Source organism: Trichechus manatus, unplaced genomic scaffold (genome assembly GCF_000243295.1).
Source record: "Trichechus manatus latirostris isolate Lorelei unplaced genomic scaffold, TriManLat1.0 scaffold00008, whole genome shotgun sequence".
Lineage (NCBI taxonomy): Eukaryota > Metazoa > Chordata > Mammalia > Sirenia > Trichechidae > Trichechus > Trichechus manatus.
This window is the reverse complement of record NW_004443944.1, coordinates 5,371,572-5,390,706: the sequence shown is the minus strand read 5'-3', so window position 1 is coordinate 5,390,706 and position 19,135 is coordinate 5,371,572. Positions and strand designations below refer to the sequence as shown.

Below are 19,135 nucleotides of genomic sequence, written 5' to 3'. Positions count from 1 at the left end.
GGGGCGGGTCAGAGCGGTGTGCTCTGTTGTTTTTCTGACCCGATGGCCCCTTGTCCTTACTCGTTTTCTTAGCAAATTGCAGTTATATTTCATGGGCCTGTCAGCGTGATTGGCAGCTGGTAGAGTGGACAGGGCGGCCCGGGCCGGGTTCAGTCTGTCACGTGATAGCTTTGTGGCCTCGGGCAAGCTACTTCCCTGAGTCTCCACTTCCTCATTTCTGCATTGGGATCAGAGTTCCTAGCTCACCTGGTGTTTGTCAGGATTAAATAATAAAAGTAATGCGAAATTCCTGTTAGCGCACGCACACGCGCACACGCGCACACGCGCACACGCGCACACGCGCACACGCGCACACGCGCACACGCGCACACGCGCACACGCGCACACGCGCACACGCGGTCGTGGGGAATTACTGTAGATGACAAACCACCCCGTGTGTCAGAGCTGAAATAGAGCCCCCGGGGCTGGCCCCGCCGACGTAGACGCTCCGAGCGCTCTGGCTCCTCGGTGGGTCCTTGCGCTTCCTGAGCAGTGTCCCCCAAGTACCCAGACCTTACCAGCAGGCAGAGAAGGGTAAATGCAAGACACCAATTTGCTTCTAGGATTTTGCTGTGAACTCTGTGTTCAGGATGTAGGGCTGTTATGTGAGGAATTTGTTTGATACAGGTTTTTCCTTGTGTGATTTTTTTTTTTTTTCCCCTTCTGGTGTGGATTTTTAATTTTCATCTTGCTCGTTTATTGTTAGAAAAGCAAGCAAGTATCCGCGGAAGGAATAAAAAAATAAATTTAGATAAAAGCAGGGATGAGGGAAGAAAAGCAGTGCAAACCTCTCACCTACTTCTACAATGTGATGTAGTACCTCTAAAGGACTTTTATAGACTGTTTTCCATTATTTTTTGATCATCATTTAGATCTTTTGAAGCTGGCATTTATAAATCGTGTGCTCCAAAGGGCTCCTCGTGTTCCTTTCAACCTGTCCGTGGCTCCCGGGCAAGAGAGCAGCTTAGTCAAGCCGAACCCCTGGTTCACCTCTCGCTTGGAGAAGCTTTCTAAGGCAGTGTGTTATACAGTTAAACAACTATCGATGTCATTTCAGAATAAGTGAAAACGTTGCCTGTGGACATTTAACTGAGAAAAGAAATGACAGTGTCAGGCTGCACTGAGGTTTTAAGGATTGCCTTTGCCAGATGGTGGCTAATTTGCTCTCTGTGGTGGGTGGTTTCTTCCCACATTTCAGCACGTGGTCACTGACGTCGTGCCTAAGATAGCTGGATCAGTCCTGTTTCCAAAGGAAGCTGAGTGTGTTTAAGTAAACCTCGTTACTGTTGAAAATTGTGCATTAGTTACATTGACGGGGTAGTAGTTGTTCGATTTATATCTGATCACATTAACTGTTGAGGCGCGTGCAGTTCTATCACAGTACTAATACTAAAAGATCTGTCTTTTAAGGATCTTTTGTTGACTTTGTCATTACATTTCTATAGCCAGATCAAGTCAAATTCATGTTCACAAGTATGTCCAAGGAAGTTAAGAGCTGGTGCATGAAAAGATAGGAAAACATTCCAAATGCTAGCAGTATCAAAAGCAAGTTTATACCACAGGCAAGTGCTTTTACTCCTACCTTTCTGTCTCTTTTTAGGGAGCAACATTTAAGAGGGAAGAAGAGTATTTTTACCAAATTGGGATCGAATAACATTTTTTAATGTCACTTTATCTTCCTGTAGCTTGCCGATGACCGCATGGCACTGGTGTCAGGCCTTAGCTTAGACCCAGAAGCAGCCGTTGGCGTGACAAAACGGCTGCCCCCCAAGTGGGTGGATGGAGTGGACGAAGTAAGTTCAATGTTAGTTTCACATTATCTTCTTCTTTTTTAAGTCCTGGTGACATTAATGGATTTGAAGATACTCTGTCATAAAATTTTAATTTGGCTAAACTTGAATGCCTGTCTCTAGAAATATGTTCGCTTTAGGTTTATTCAGCTCACACACCAAAATGGCTCCCACCCGGGAGAGCAGATTTTATTCTGGGTCAAGCTTCGTGTGTGTGTGTGTGTGTGAGTGTGTGTGAGTGTGTGTGAGTGTGTGTGAGTGTGTGTGAGTGTGTGTGTGAGTGAGTGACACGTACGAGTTCAGCTTCAGTTTTACCATTGGTGGGAGCTGCCTGAATTACAGAAAGAAATGGAAAACAAGGAGTCAGGGGTGTTCGAATTTCTGGTCACTGGGATTAAAGGCTGCTTACACCTGAGCAGGCCTGCAAGGTCTCCTGAGTAGCTAATTGCCTCTGAGCAGACCGGTACCTGCCAGGCTCCAGTGGGGTCCTGGTGATTTCCTGTGTTTAGATACAGTACGATGTCAGCCGGATTAAACAGAAGATGAAAGAATTAGCCAGCCTTCACGACAAGCACTTAAACAGACCCACCCTGGATGACAGCAGCGAGGATGAGCACGCCATTGAAATAACGGCCCAGGAGATCACGCAGGTGAGGTGGAGACAGCACCCCCAGCCCAGGGCGGCCAGCCCCAGCTACCCATCGTCACCCTGAGGCCCTTGTCAAGCTGTATTAAGTCACAAAGGCTTACAGTTCTGCATCCGATTGGAGGTCAGCTTCCTAGAGCTTTAGTTAGTTCTCAGAGTGGCTGCAAGGGTCCTGACATCCCCCAGGGTCACACCTGGGCGTGACTCCTGATGTGACACCTGGGAGTTGTGCTGATGTTCTTCTGCTGTGGATTGATAAAATACAACTTTCAAAGCATGGCTGAGTTCAGTCATTTGGGTTTAGAATGCGTAGATTCCATTATACTAGTCCTTGAATAATTTTTATGTTAAAATTTGTCCACATCATTGACAAGATTGTGAGCTATTGCCCTAGAAAGACCATATTAGTATCCTAGAAAAGCTTAAATCCACTGCCATCAAGTCGATTCTGACTCATAGCAACCCTGTAGGTCAGAGTAGAACTGCCCCACAGGGTTTCCAAGGCTGAAATCTTTACAGAAGCACACTGCCACATGGTTCTCCCTTGGAGCAGCTGGTAGGTTTGAACCACTGACCTTTCCTTTAGCAGTTGAGTGCTTAACCACTGTGCTACCAGGGCTCCCTAGAGAAACTTAGTATCCTATAAAAGTGCCTTATAAAATGTTAAAAGTATGACCAGTGCTTACACTGCAGTGTTTACGTGGGCTCTGGTTAACTGAAGAGGCGGCATGCTGCTGTGGCCCTGGGCCTTGGAATGTTTGAATCCTGAACAAGGACCTGATTCTTTAGTCCCTCTGACTCTAGCTTTCTCATCTGTAAAATGGGACTAATACTAATAATACCTACCTCAGGGGCTTGTGGGGATTATTAAATGGGCAGAATGCTCTAGTGGAGTGATTGGTGTGATGTTGCATAGCCATATGCACATGGGCACCTGTAAAGTGCAGCATTAGCGGAATCTGCCCGCGTGCAGAAGGTGGGCCTCGGGTGACTTACCTGCTCCCCGGCCCTGTGTTGCCCTGAGTGAGCAGAGCCTTCCTTTCTCCCCCAGACTCGTGCAGGGAGCCGTGCTAGCGGAGGGCTTTCTTTCCTCGGCTTCCGGTGAGTCGGCTTGTTCTCTCAGCTCTTCCACAGATGCCAGCGGGCCGTGCAGGCCCTGCCGAGCCGGGCACGCCGGGGCTGCTCGGAGCAGGAGGGGCAGCTGCTTCGCAACGTGGTAGCCTCCCTAGCACAGGCTCTGCAGGAGCTGTCCACCAGCTTCCGGCACGCACAGTCGGGCTACCTCAAACGTGAGTGTCGCCAGGCGCGCAGTTCACACCTCTTGGGATGAGAGGAAGCCTGCCCCCCACCCCCACCCGCACAGGGCCAGGGTACAAACAAGGCCCAGCTGGGGCGGGCGTGGGAGGGCAGGTTGAGGTTGCAGGCAGGGCCACCAAAATGGCTCCCACCCAGGAGAGCAGATTTTATTCTGGGTCAAGCTTGAACAACTTGCGTGTCAGTCTAGCACGTTTTTAAAACCTGTTGCTTTCTGGATGTTATGGTGGGGGGGGGGCCCTTATAAAGCGTAAAGTTAGTTATCACGGGAAAGTCACATCTTTTCCTTACAATCGAACTTCCTTCAGAGTGGCCGGAACCCCTCCTCTGCCAGCACCGCTGGTTCACTCCGGGCATCTCTTCTCCCCAGGTTCCAGCTGCGCCCCCATTTAGATTCCTCTGTAACTCCTGATTGCCTTTGCAGTCAGTGATACCCCCATCCTGGAACATCCAGCTCTCCCCCTCTAAAAGCTAGTGTATTCGTATCTTAATTTTATTACTTTTCAAATTTGATTAGGGCCATTTGGAATTGTTATTAGATGCTTCTAGAGAGAAATATTGATTTTTTACAAAATGTTTTGTAGCAGCGGTTGGATTAAATATTACTGTTTCACTTCTAGATTGTAAGTGTAATTTTTGTCTTGGCCTCAAGTGCATAGTAGACACTTAAACTGCTGGCTTTGTCTTGAATAATCCCAACGTGTGCATATGTTTAGGATCCTCTGCTCCTCCCTGCTCCCCACCCTTACTGGAGATAGGCTTCTTTCAAAGCTGCTAAAAGTATCTCCATTTTGACTGTTGAGTTTTACTCTAGATTTCCCCTTTTTAATGGTGGAATGGTAACCAGGATGGTTTACGTATTCAAGTAAAGTGAATTCCTATCTGTGATAGGCATGAAGAATCGAGAGGAAAGAGCCCAGCATTTTTTTGATACGTCAGTACCTCTGATGGATGATGGAGACGATAATACTCTTTATGATCGGGTACGTGAAGGGGCCGCACAGTCGATGGCTGCACGTTTGCACTTCTCTCTGTTTCTCCGACTTCATAGGCTTCTAACCTGTGTTGCAGTGCACACATCCCAGCACTGTTTGACCTGTGTATCCACCAGCAGACCGAAGAGCAGTCGTGGGGTCACAGTATCCCTTCCTTCCCACAGGCTGCAGGGAGACCTCGTAATCTGCCTTCCAAAACCTTCCAGAAAGCACACGCCTTTCTTGGGAAGAGCCCATAGAAGCGCAGGTTATCCTTGGTGGTTTTGCTGGTTAGCCTTGCTTAGCTGCAGAAGTGGGAGTTCTCTCCACGCCCCCTGCCTGGGGCTGGCCCTGCCAAACAGTGCTTTATATCCTGCTTGTTTGGTGAATTTGGATCTTTCCTGTTAGGGGACAGGAAATGCTCATTTATGACAAAATGTTGTTTATGTGCTTTGTAGGAATATTTTCAGAATCCACTTTATTTAAATTAGATCTAAAATGGACACTGCCGTAGCTTCCTTGAGGGGGAACAGGAAAGTCGAATATTCACATTCTGCACCGTTTTGTTCTGGTAGGTTTTCACAGACGACCAGCTGGTGCTGGTGGAGCAGAACACGCTGATGGTGGAGGAGCGGGAGCGGGAGATCCGCCAGATAGTCCAGTCCATCTCGGACCTCAACGAGATTTTTAGGGACTTAGGGGCGATGATCGTAGAACAGGTACGTGAGCATCCTTGCCTCATCACTGGTTTTCGCCTGTGACATCTGGTCCTTCTCCAGGCTTTTGTCCCTGCACTCCTTCAGGAATGTGTGTGTTTATACTGTCTTTTACACAAATACCGCGTACCTTCTATGTTTGCCAACCACACCCTCCTCCCCTGTGAGATTTTTGTAAGTGCCGCTATGCGAATGTTTTTATACCTGTTGCTGTAAAAAAAAAAAAACTTAGCAAAGCACTTACAAAAATACCCTGTGGGAGGAGGACTGGTTGGCAAACAAACTTAGAAGGTACGCGTTATTTGCATAAAAACATAGTATATGTGTGTGTATGTACACATACGCATATGTATGTACAAATTACATACATACACTACTGTTGTTGCGAATAAATCTAATCTGTAAATAGAAATTGTAATGTTCTCTGCCCATGCCCCAAGGAAACTCAGTTGAGCACCCTGCCCTGGAGGCCTGGTTGATTCTGGCCAGGCTCAGCCATGATTCCAGCAAATACGTAAGATTTCCTTCTAATTTTGGGAGATTACTGTGTAATGGCTACTGGAACCACTAGCTTTCAAGTAGAATTAAATTGTTTGTTCACCATTAGAATCTGATTAAGGTATTTTATTATCTTGCCAGCAGGGATGTGGGTCCTGGTCCCCCCCTCCCCAAACCAGCTGCAGAATGGTGTGTTGTGGCTGTGGGAGATCTGGTTACACTAATTACCCCAGCGGTTCCCAGCGAGCTGCGATCTTGTCAGATACAACCTGTTTCCAATAAGAGCCCTGTTCTCCCATATAACCTAGCATCCCCTCCTTCCTACCTGAACCAGGATGTCAATTAAAACAAAACAAACAAATTCTCCTTGAGGGGGAGTTTTTTATTTTTGGGTGGTGGATTGGAGCTTAGCATTTTTACTGTGATCCATGGAGCCCTGTGTCCACGTTTACAGACGTGATAGTTTGCAGGCCTAATCGCAACCAGGTCTGGTTTAACTGGCCTTTGCTGCTTACTGGAATCCAAGTATTTAAGTAGCAAATGGCACAAAAGCTAGCCCTTTGCCACTTAGAGCCTGTCTTAACTGAACCATATACTTTTTAAAGCCCCAGTAGAACTGACTATGGCATATCCTATAGCAGCTAAATCCAAAAAGAATTTTTCAGTATTTCTTTCTCATAAGCTCAACTTTATTGCAACTAGCACAGCGCTCTGCCGTTGAGCGCCTAATATTGCTTGTTGATGGATTCCAGAGCTTTCAGCGTGTACCTTTATAACACAGTGAAGTAAAACAGATAGTCCTGTGGATAATAATGTCTGCAATTTGCATATCTCGTTTTTGAAGCTCAATTTTCCCAGCTGTGCTTGTTGATCGTCTGTAACTGTCATTTATTGCTCAGGGTACTGTCCTTGATAGAATCGACTATAACGTTGAACAGTCCTGTATCAAAACCGAAGATGGCTTGAAACAGCTTCACAAGGTAATAACATATCATTTCAGCGCTTGAGAATTTTAGGAACTGTTACCAAATATCCAGAATTTTAAGTGCATTCTCTTCCATCATAACTGTCTTAAGCTTTCTAGTGCATCGTCGGCTCTCGCTAGAGAAGTGTGAGAAGGAAAGGCACGCTGTCCTTCTTTTCACAGCGCTGTGTGGGTTGTTGCCCATTTTATTGCAGTGAGAGGTTGCTGGTATACCTCACCCTGAGATTGGAGGCTGCCGAGAGCTACCTTCTGTGACAGTAGATCCTAAGGGGACTGGCGTCTTCTTCCTCCTAGAAAACATTTCATCCTTTCTGAGTCCTTTTTTTTTTTTTTAAGGAAATCAATTGAATGGTCATTTGCTAAAATGTGTTAAAAAAAATCTGTCTGCTTATTGTGCTGACTGAGATGTCTCTTGTTGTGACACATTCTGATGAATGGGGAGTCATTCTGGAGAAGATAAAAATCTAATTCTCCCCTTTAATCACCACCGTATATCTGCGTACTACCTTGAGAAAAGAGAAGTCTGTTGAAGTGAGAATATTAGCTGTCTTGTGCTTTGTTAATAAGGTGGCTATTTAAGGGGTATTTTCCGTGATAGTTATTTTTCTTTTTAAAAAAAATAAACAGAAAGTACCTTGGAAATCCTGTAACCAGTTATGGGAAACTCGTGCATAAACTGCCAGCTGGATCTCATATGTAGTTGGGTGTATATTTTCTTTCAAAGGAGTATAATAGTGCCTCCCAAATAAAATAAATTCTGTCCATTTCCTTGTATCTTTAAAACCCCATGGTATTTCCAGCTCTATAGTGAGCATTTTCTGATTTTCATCTGATGTACTTAGTGCTCTGTCTTATTTTCTGCAAACCAGTTACTTCCTGCAGCAGAGAGGGCCCCATCTAAGAGTGGGATCAGGTTTACAAAAAGTAAGACCCTGCAGAGTCTGGCCAGAAGCCCCTCCTGTCCCACAGTGTGCTGGTCGCGCCCCGTGGGTGGGTGTGCGGCCGGCTGCGAGGCTCCGCGTCACAGTGAGAGAGAAGCTCGCCTTGAGTTCACAGAGGCTTCTTACGCACGGAGATAAATGGGGTTGCCAAGCCCTGTGTATTAAAAGAGGGAAAAGTAACTTCAGTTTCTCGCGCTGTAATACCCAGGTTGTGACGTGCTGTTGAATTATGCATTGGTTTTGAAGTTCTGTAAATAAAAAGGGTGCACTGTGTTTTTGTAATATAACACAGATAAAGGGGAAAAGTGGACAGAGCTCAGGGGAACTGAAGATTTTGTGTTATGTTCTACTTTATAAATCGTTCTGAGCAGCTTTAAAGTGCATCACTGAGGGTCGCTCTCCCAGTGTTCTGGTTACTGATTAGAAAAGTAAGTGTGCTGGGCCTCCCTCCAGTCCCCTCGTCGTCAAGGCACGGCTGGCCCCTTCCTGGGAAGTCAGTTTATCCAGGGGCGATGGAAACCGGCCAGTTTCTCCCGGCATCTGCCCTGTCTGTCCTGGTGGGTGGGTGTGTTCACTTAGGAAACAGAAGTACCAGTCAGCAGGTGGGCGGGGCCGTGGAAGTAGCGCGGGAGAGAGTTGGGTATGGTAGGGCTGCTCCATCCCCCGGCTCTCTAGAATGTACTGTCTGCCCAGGCAGCCGTCCTCTCCCCAGCCTCTTAACCCTCAGCGCTACTTTTTCCTGCTCTGTACCAGGTACTGCCCCATCTCCACACAGCGGGTGTGCTGTGGATGGTGGCTTTAGGACCAGAGGTGTTGAGTGCAGGCCCTAGTCCCCACGCGGAGCTGGGGGGCTGCTCTCTGTTGTATCCTCAGAGGCAGCTGAGCTCGGGTGGACTCTCTGCCAGGACATCCAGGGGTGCGCGAACCAGGCGTTATTTTAAAGCATGCATTTTTCCTTGTTCCCAGATTCAGGTGAGGTAGAGTCTGACCCTCTGTGGTAACTAGCCGGTAGTCTCATTTCCTAGTGAAGGAGGGGTGTGTGCATCCAGAGAGCTGGGTCCAGAAACGGGGTTTCCAGGCAAAGAGTGGATCGTGACACCCAGCGGGGCATAAGTGAGCAGCGGTGGACCCTCTGGATCTGTTTTTTTTTTTTTTAAACATTGTGTTGTGTTTTTGGTGAAGGTTTACACAGCAGTTTAGGTTCCCATTCAGAAATTTCTACACACATTGTTTAGTGACATTGGCCACATTCTTTACAATGCACAAACATTGTCATTATTTCTGTTCTGGTTGTTCCATTTCCATTAATTTCCCTGCCCCTTACATTCTCGCCTTTGTTTTAAAGTAATTATTGACCATTTGGTCTCGTAGATGGTTTTTTTAAAGGAACACAGTACTTTCAGGTGATATTATTTTTTGAGCCAGTTTAGCCACAAGGTGACCTCAGGGATTAGTTTTGGTTCAGGGTCTGGAGAGTATCTCAGGGCAGCAGTCTCAGGGAGTCCTCCAGTCTCAGCCAGTCCAGTAAGTCTGTTTTTTGTTTGTTTGTTTTGTTTTTTAGAAATTTGAGGTTCTGTTCCATATTTTTATCCCATTCTGTCAGGGTCCACCTATTGTATGCCTGATCAGAATGGTCGGCGGTTGTAGCTGGGCACCATCTAGTTCTTCTGGTCTCAGGGTAGATGAGGCCATGGTTCCCGTAGACTTCCTTCTTTCTCTTTGGCTCTAGATGAGTAGAGACCAGTAGTTGTGTCTCAGATGGCCACTCACAAGCTCATCTGGATCTTAACGGTACATTACAAACAAGTGCCTGGGTTAGCCAGGGCAGGGAAGTAGCTCTGGGCTCAGGAACGCTTCAGTTCACGTTGATTGCTTCAGCTTGGCTCTGTGTCGGCATTGTATGTAACAGGCGTAGCCTGTAGCAGCCTCAAACTCAAAACACATAACACCAGCTTGTGGCTTTTGGGAGGAATGACTGCCCTGTTTCCCCTCTCTCTCTCTAGGCAGAGCAGTATCAAAAGAAGAACCGCAAGATGCTTGTCATCCTGATATTATTTGTCATCATCATTGTCCTCACCGTGATCCTTGTCGGCGTGAAGTCTCGGTAGGCGGCGTGCTCGTGGGTACCGCATGTGTGGATCGATTGCCTGGTGTGAGCTGCCCGACCCGGGCCCGTGGCCACTGGTGGAGGCGTAGCAAGCCTGTCCGGGCAGGGAGCGTGTCTGTGGACTCTGTCACACGTGGGCTCAAGTGAGGGCAGCAGGCTTTCCTTTTTCCTTTGATAACTGCTGTAAGGACGTTTGATACTGCTGCAGGATAGAGATTGCATTCTGTGACCAGTTATGTGCATTTTTTTTTTTTTTTTTTAAAGAGAAAATGAATTGAGAGTTTACAGGCCTGTGCAGAAGTTGGTAAATGTTGTATGTGTATAGGCTATTTTGTTAGCAGCTGTTGTCTGAGCAGCATGGGAAAATCATTTTTGAAAAATAATTTTTTCTTAAACCATCTGATTTTTAAGAAATTTGGTACCAAAAAATTATGAGTAGAGGCAAAAATGCCTCTTTATTTTTCTGTCTGTATTTTCCAGTTGAAAACAAGCTGAGAAGTCCTTTAAGAATTTATAATCCGTTCCCCATTAACTTAATTCAGCTTTTCCATCACTGTTAATGATCAGAGTAACAAAGTGTGAAAAGCAAGAAGCCACCGTTGATGTTAATGAACACATTTAGACGGGCCAGTTAAAACAGCTTTGTAAGTTTACATTAATTTTCAATGGTGTGTTCCTCCTTTCAAATTTTTACACTGCATTTTTCTACTGTAAACCAAAGGGGGTTACTAAGGAAAACCACCCAAATTTAAAAGTTGGTGATTTGAGCTAAGCCTCACATTAAGAGGGAGCTTGACAGTGTCATAAAAGTCAGCAGACCCGGCCACTGTGTCCTGTGGCTGTCCCCTAGTGGTCCTCACACGATCAATTATTTATACACTAACTACATAACGACCTGTTCAAACCGGACCCCATTTAATGAACTGTGAATTTACACAGAGGCCGTTTTAAATGGGCCACCCCATTTAGGATTAGTGGATCTCAAATTATTAACCAAACATTACTCCATTTCAAAGTAAAATATTCCACCAGCACTTTGATTTATTGCCTCTTCCACGGCCTCTTAGCAGTGCCCAGAAAATAGGCATGCTTCCCAGGGCGTGAGGGTCTCGACTTGAAAATCCCTCGTTCACGTGAGCTTGGGTCCGATCATCAATACTTACTATTCTCGATACGGTGCTCTCATATGTTCCTGGAGCTGTAGGATAGCACGGAGAGTGATGATAATGTTGGGAGCTGAAATTGTTCCTGTTTTAACTGGTCCTGAGGCTGGTGGTCGGAACCCACTACCTGCTCCATGGGAGAAAGCTGGGGCAGTTCTGTTCTGTGCTGTAGGGTTGCTATGAGTTAGAGTCGACTGGAGGGCAGTGGGTTCGGTTTTTTTAAGACAACGGTATGGTTTTAAGGTCTTGGTGTAATTTTTGATGGCTTTCCATTGTTTTTGCCTCTCTTAAAGAAGAGCATGCCCTCATTAAATGTGTTAGGTTTCATCTGGACCTGTCAGCGTAAGATGTGCTCTAGAATTGACTTTGAAGTTGTTTCCAGAAATTTAAACTCAAGTCCAGAGTGTGGTAGTATTCAAGTTGTCCAAACAGATCATGGGCTAAGCCTCCAGGCCCTGCCCCAGCCCCCTCTCCCCACGGCGTGTGTCCCGTCAGGCAGCCCCCTCTCCCCACGGCGTGTGTCCCGTCAGGCAGCCCCCTCTCCCCACGGCGTGTGTCCCGTCAGGCAGCCCCCTCTCCCCACGGCGTGTGTCCCGTCAGGCAGCCCCCTCTCCCCACGGCGTGTGTCCCGTCAGGCAGCCCCCTCTCCCCACGGCGTGTGTCCCGTCAGGCAGCCCCTGGTTGTCTCATCAGTGGTTTGGCCATAGAACGATCCAGAGGTGCAATTTCAGGAAACAGCATTTTATTCCCTAAGAAACAGTTACTTATCAGAAAAGGGGGTCAGGGAATAAGAACTCAGCCTCTCCTTGGCCACCGCCGAAATGTGGGGCTGCTACAGGTCCTCAGAGTAGGTGTAGGTATTCTCTAAAAACCACCGCCGAAACGTGGGGCTGCTACGAGTCCTCAGAGTAGGTGTAGGTATTCTCTAAAAACCACCCAAACCGTTGCCGTCAAGTCGGCTCCGACTCGGTGCGACCCCGTGTGTGTCAGGAGTAGAACTGGGCCCCGTAGGGTTTTCAGTGACTGCTTTTTTGGAAGTAGTTCTCCAGGTCGTTCTTCCAAAGCACCTCTGGGTGGGCTCGAACCTCCAACCTTTCGGTTAGCAGCTGAGCACATCTGACTTAGTGGTTGAGACCTTCTCAGTTATAAAGGCTGTTCTTGGAAGTGAGGCCATTCAAATTCAGGGATTTTCCCCAAAGATGGGCATGGTGGCAATACTGGATCATGGCTAAAGCTTTTCAAAATGCCGGGTCTTACTGACCCACTAAGAAAAGCACGGCGATTATTTATATTTATTTTCAGTGGATAGGCTTATGAGGGTTAGTCTCTGTGTCTGCCCCCCCCCCACCCCTCGCCCCCACCCAATTTGGGTAAGAAATGGATCTGATTAGAAACTGTGTTCAGGATGTCGTGTGGGGATGGGGGAACTGTGCCCCTTCTGACTGAGCCAGTGCTGTGCCAGGCGATGACCTGTCTATGCACAGCCCCAGGTCAAGTCAGATGCGGTGACCAAGCCTGGCGCCTACTTGTTAGGGCCCTCCAAACACTGTATTTTCCTGTGGAGCCTTTACTGGGGTAAAGATCAGTTGCATTTGGGGATGTAAAAGGAAGCAGATAATCATGTCTTGGTACCTCAGGGTCCTTCCCTCACCCTGATGAGGCGGGCTTTGTCACCTTCTACAGCCCTCGCTGAGGGCGTGGGACCCATCACCTGCCTCCTTGTGTCCCGGGGTGGGGGCTGCCTACCAGCCCAGAGAGGAGAAATGTCAATGTTTACCGTCGGCTCCCCACAGCACCCGCTGATCTTTCCCCCAGAAGCTGAAAACTACTGTCTATTCTGTTCATTTGTCGGGGTGAGGGGGCGGAGGGTGCTGGCTTCGTGAAGCAGTGTGTCGCGGACTTTTAACAGATTGACCGCTTTCTCTGCTAATTGAGAGAGCATTATTTATTTGTTTTGACACAAGTGCTTTTAGTGTTTTATCCTAGCTAATGGCTTCTTAAAGGTAATAAAACCCTTCCAACCTAATTGGTCAGATAAGGCTTTTTTCTTGTATGCTTAAATAAAGCAATTAGTGAAGCGCTTCTATCCAAAATGACTTTTTTTTTTTTTTGTCCTTTTTAAAAACTAATTTACTGTTGCTGGAAACTTTTTGTACAATAAAGCAATCATGCAGATTAAAGACCATCCTGCAATCCTAGTATTAATTTTAGCGACGGGCTCGTGTTTTCTTTGGGTGCATTTGTGTTCTGAGAGGGCCTGGCCTGTGATGTTGGGCCAGAGGCGATTTGTGCTGTAGGCCGCTTGCCTCTGTGTCTGAAAATCTATCTAATGGACCCTTTCGAAAGGCCCAATCAGCTTGCTATCCAGTATACAAAAAGGGAAACTGCCTAAGAGGCAGATAATTATTTTTCTTATGAAAATGTAAGCTTTAGATACGTACCAAGAATGTGTCTGTGTTCAGCGGTCCTCAGAGGCTGGGTGGGCGGGTCCTTCATCGTGAAGCATTAACAAGCGTTCATGCGTATGGGTGGGAGCTGCGGCTGAAGAGTCAGATGGAGGAGTGTACATTTTTTAAATTAAATACCAGAGTCTGTACATACAAATAAGAGTTGCCTTTCCACATAGTCACCTTGGCCAGCTTAGTCTCGAGGTGCTGCTGCTCACGGAAGTTCTCGATCTTCAGAGCCTCCGACGGCCCACAGAGAAGCAGCCAGCTCCTTTCTTAGGCTGTCGGTCACCTCGTGCTTCCGGAACATTCTGACCAGTGAGAATAATATTACAGTTCCATCCTGATAGGGCTTTCTGGAAAGGCAGCTGCCCACGTGTAAGCACGCAGGCTCCTCAGTTTGTGTGTGCAAGAAACCACTTGTGTGTCCCAAGCAGTGGTGTTACGGATTGTGTTGTGTCCCCCAAAGTATGTGTGGTAAATTCGAACCTCTGTGCCTGTGGTTACAGTCCCATTTGGGAATGGGTTGTCTTTGTTATGTTAATGAGGCAGGATTAGTGTAGGATGTGTCTTGAGTCAATCTCTTTTGAGATATGAAAGATTAAACAAGCAAGTGAGCGGAGATGGGGGAGGAGAGATGCCAAGCCTCCTGAAGATGGCCCAGGAGCAGAAGCTCAAAGAGACAAAGACCTTCCTCCAGAGCCGACAGAGAGCCTTCCCCTAGTGCTGGCTCCCTAAATTCAGACTTCTATCCTCCTAAACTGTGAGAAAATAAATTTCTGTTTGTTAAAGCCATCCACTTGTGGTATTTCTGTTGTAGCAGCACTAGAGAACTAAGACAAGCGGGCTCACGGGTTGTGGTCATAACTGAGGCGTTGGCAGCCAGCGCTTTCAGTGGCGCTCACGTGTGTGCAGACACAGCCTGAAGCACTGCCTGTTCAGCAGGAAGCTACCGATCGGCCATTGCCCTCAGGCGTGACTGGTCAGGGGCCTAGAAGTGGTGGCCACATCCTTGCCCCCTTCCATTGCTCCCGCGGACCGTAGGAGAACAGGCTGTACATCAATTCACTGTGCAGAGTTTAGTGAGCATCATTTAAGAAGACTGATCATAACCCAGAGTTTGAACAAGCTAGACATCTTCCTGGTCTGTATGTAGTTGTATAGCCCAGTAGAACGATTTACCTAGTGTCATGGATTGAATTGTGTCCTCCACAAACACGTGTGTCAGTTTGACGAGGCCCTGATTCCCAGTATTGTGTGATTGTCCCCATTTTGTCATCTGATGTGATTTTCCTATGTGTTGTAAATCCTGTCTCTGTGACATTACTGAGGTGGGATTGGCAGCAGTTATGTTAATGATGCAGGACTCAATCTACAAGAGTGGATTCTGTCTCGAGCCAGTCTCTTTTGAGATATAAAAGAGAGAAGTGAGCAGAGAGACCTGGGGATCTCGTACCACCAAGAATCAAGAGCCAGGACAATAGCACGTCCTTTGGACCTGGGGTCCCTGTGCTGAGAAGCTCCTCTAGCAGGAGAAGATTGATGACGAAGACCTTCCTCCAGAGCCGACAGAGAGAGAAAGCCTTCCTCTGGAGTGGACGCCCTGAATTTGGACTTGTAGCCTACCAGACTGTGAGAATCACTGTCTCTTTGTTAAAGCCACCCACTGTGGTATTTCTGTTATAGCAGCATTAGATAACTAAGACACCTAGCATAGCTTGGATCTCAGTCTAATAGAAGAGCACATTATTCTACACGCTGTCTTGTTCTTGATCATCAGGATCCCTTATTCGAGTCAAAACACGTGGGAACCATATGTTAACACACTACCTTTTCAAAGAAACATTCATTGGCCGGGTGTAGGGAGGACAAGATGGCACTAAGAATTGCTACTCCTTGGTGGTACTGATTCACTGATTATCGTAAGTTTCCATTTCTTCTCAGGGTTAGGTGGGCAGACCTGGTTCGTTTAATGACAGCTACATTCTGGAGGTGGGCACCGTATCAGTGATTAGCCCTTAAACACTTCCTCAAAAATTCTGTTGACCACCCAGATATCACCTCTGATCTAAGCTTGTTGCCTGATGTTTTTTGTTTTAATTTTGTTCTGAAATTGAGAAAAAACAAATCCCTTCAAAGTGATGAGGCGGCTGGGTTGGCGTGCCATGAGACGGGCGTCGGATGAAAGGGCCTGAGAGTCAGGACTCAGCAGTGAGTATCTGCACTGCTGCGGGCGGCTTGTCCCTAACACCACCCCACCCTCAGGGACGTCATCCTACGGATCTATGTCTGAGTTCTCTTACGATGCAAAGGGACATTCCAGAGAGGCAAATGGAGATGTGTGCACAATTACGTGGTCAGCTGAGGCCAAGGAAAAGCCTTTTGTCCAGTTGTCCAGATTAGCTCTCTGGACCGTCCCGAACGCTCAGGCTGATTTTGTGGTTCTTTGCCTCAGTTCCATAATCTGGCTCAAACGGACCATTTAAGCGAGACTCCATTCAACACAATGTGCATTTAAATGTGTCTCCTTTAAAATAGCCCACTGGGTCTGGCATTTTCTGTTTGTCAACTATTACCGTATAATTGCTTTTAATGAATCATCTAAATTCTGCCATTAGCTAATCACGATTTCTCTTGTTTCATTAATGTCAAAATGGAGGCGAAGGACCCTGGTTTGCATCCCTTGGCCTCTCTTTCTCAGAGGTTATGGGGGAGACAGCAGCTGCCCCCCCTCAGCCTCCCCCTTTTCCAGATGTGGAAACTGAGGCCCACGAGACGGCTTGCCAAGGTCGTGTGACGAGGAGAAGCGCAGGGCTTGAATGAGAATCTCCTGTTTTCTCCTTTCCAGGCCAGTACTCCGCTGCTGCCATTTTAATTGTTCATTTCTTCCCATAAAATTAAATGATCTTCTTCAAGAAAGATTGGATGGTCAAGATATGATTTAGTAAAAACATCCTCAAGGATTTTTTTTTATTACAAAGATTAGACCCAGCTGAGGCTAAGAGAGACTTGCAAACAGTGACATGTCATTATGCTCAGTTCCGTTTTCTGTGTAATTGGTGTGCGGAGATTGCTGCTGATAAATCAGGCTGCTGCCCAACAGAAAATAATGATTTTGGTGGTGACATGACTCGTATGTCTGTGTATCCTGGTGGTGGTTTATATAAGGTAGAGGTGTACATAAACTGCTTACCGAGAGAGGGGGTCGCTGTGAAGTTGTAAATAATAAATACTCTTGAGCAAAACTGGTTTTACATCTGCCTGAGCATGGTGCAGCCCTTCATTTCAGCGTGAGGCAATGGCTCGAAATTGATTTTTTTTAAATCCAATTAAGCCTCAAGGTTGGTTATCCATTTAAAAGGTCGGATGAGTTAAACAATGACAGTACCTTCAGTTCATGCTAATAATTAAATTTACACAGAACTGCCACACTCACGCCGGTGCGGGTGGAGGCAGACATCTTGTGGTTGTGCATGGCGGGGCCCCCCGCCCCCAGTCACCGGCAGCTCCTGAACCCTAACTTGGCATCTTAGTCCCCTAGGGCTGTGTGACACGAATACCTCAAGTGGGGTGGGAGGCTTTAAGCAACAGAAGTTTATTTTCTCACAGTTGGAGAGGCTGGAAGTCTGAATTCAGGTCCCCAGCTCTAGGGGAAGGCTTTCTCTGTGTGTGGATGTCAGGGGACCATTCTTGTCTCTTTCAGCTTCTGTAGTCCTGGCATTCCTCGGTTCCTTGGGATCTTCTTGTGGCATCTGTCTTCCCCTTTTGTGCTTTCTTGTGCGTCTAACCTGCTCCTTATAACTCACCCTATACCAGTATGGCGCCATTGACATAAAGAAAACCCTACCCAAGGATGATGTCCACAAGTGTAGGGGTTAGGATTCCAACACGTATTTTTGGGGGAGGACACAGTTCAATCTGTAACACTTGGTAAGCACCCACGCTGGTTGCCATCCCCATCATCCTCCTTCTCAGATTCCCAGAGTCGGCCCTGGAGGGCAATGCTGCCAATAGACTGTGTTTCCTGCTTTATCATCCTCCAAGAGGACTGGGAGTGCAGAGTGGCCTCTCATTAACACACAAACAAATGGGGGACTCCTTTACACTTTCACCAGAATAAAACCAAAAAACACGAGGGGACCGTTGGTATAAATGTAAATTCCTTGGTTTCATGAGCTGCCAAGTACGTAATGTAACAAACAGATCATGATTTAAAAATAGTACTTGAGAGTGCATATTTACTGTGTGTTCATAACGTGTTTCGAAAAAGACTTCAAAATGTCTTTTTATGGTTCTCGTAGGTAATGTTTTAAGTATTACTGAATTTATGAAGATGTTAGGAAAAACCATGAACCTGATTGGAATGCTTTTTACTCTGTTTGGGTTATAATGTCACTCAAGTTTTGTAAATCATTGGGAAGGGATAGGTGATCTTATTTCAAGACTAGCGTTTTAACCTGGAGTGAAATATAAGTGAGGTAGGTTGCTGCATCTCAGTATTTTCCATCTGTAACTATGAACCGGCCTGAAATGTGGAACCTTCCAGATTGAGTGAGAAAAAAATACTGTGTTTTCTTCTCACTGACCTTAAAGCGAACAATTTCTGGTGATTTTTTCCTTCCCCCACCCTTTTCCTCACATGGCTCACCTGCCAAAATTCTCAGCAACAGATTTATGATTCTTTTTTCCCTTGGGAAAAAAAATCTGCATTTAGATACTACAGGTAGACATGTTACTTTACACAAGGGTGTTTCTGGAAAAAAATGTGACTCGGGTTTTTAAAGATTGAATCCTTTTAAATGCACTAGAGAAACATACTATTTAAAAAGATCCTGTAAGGAAGGTTTCTCTAAAGAAAAGGTTTCTAGCTCAAAATAAACATTGACCCCTAATTTTGCTTTTCTATACGTCTCCATTCATATGCTGGGTTTGCTTAAAGGAATGTGGAACCCATTTGATCTGTTAATTATTTCTCTTTTCCTTCCTGCAGCCACCCTCCCCAACCCAAGGCTCCAGGTCTTCCCTATGCCCTTGAAAACGGTTGCAACTACAAAAATAATTTTGCTGGTATTCGAAAGTAAATAGGAATTTAGTTCCCAAGACAGGACAGGTTATTACTACCTTACGTGGTTCCCTCCCTCGGAGAATAATGTAGGCAGCTGGAACACCAAGGGACCCCAGAGCTACTAGTTCAGGCCCCTCATTTTATCGAGAAGTCCTAAAATCTGGTGTTAGAAGGAACACTTGTTGTTAATAAATGGTTCTGCTGGTACATTTTTATTAACACATTGTCTTTCCACTGATACTGAAAAGCAAAAACACAGTACTTCAGATGAGAAGACAAAATGTGCTTTTCAAGCAAAGTGCAGAAGATTACATGCAGTGTGCTACCTCTGGGGTAAGATCCATGAATATATAGCATCTTTTTTTTTTAAAAAAAAAGAAGAAACAAACATAAATCAAAAACTGGAAAAACAAACCAATATTCCCTATGGGGTGAGTGTGGGGGAGGGGG

At 46.3% G+C, this 19,135-nt stretch overlaps 1 protein-coding gene across 4 annotated transcripts in view; it reads left to right on the top strand.

Moving 5' to 3' along the window:
* STX16 (syntaxin 16) overlaps positions 1 to 11,643 on the top strand; it is a 26,755-nt gene extending 15,112 nt beyond the window's left edge. For 2 of the 4 annotated variants that reach the window (XM_023742667.1, XM_023742669.1), the window contains exons 2-9: positions 1,485 to 1,601; positions 1,725 to 1,832; positions 2,339 to 2,479; positions 3,599 to 3,764; positions 4,681 to 4,772; positions 5,339 to 5,482; positions 6,877 to 6,957; positions 9,907 to 11,635. In XM_023742667.1, the coding sequence (XP_023598435.1) occupies positions 1,740 to 1,832; positions 2,339 to 2,479; positions 3,599 to 3,764; positions 4,681 to 4,772; positions 5,339 to 5,482; positions 6,877 to 6,957; positions 9,907 to 10,011 (822 nt within the window). In that variant the 5' untranslated portion in view covers positions 1,485 to 1,601; positions 1,725 to 1,739 and the 3' untranslated portion in view covers positions 10,012 to 11,635. Of the gene's footprint in view, positions 1 to 1,484; positions 1,602 to 1,724; positions 1,833 to 2,338; positions 2,480 to 3,598; positions 3,765 to 4,680; positions 4,773 to 5,338; positions 5,483 to 6,876; positions 6,958 to 9,906 lie in introns of all 4 variants that reach the window. The other 2 variants (XM_004370205.2, XM_004370207.3) reach the window with 2 other exon arrangements.
* Positions 11,644 to 19,135: the final 7,492 nt, after the last annotated feature.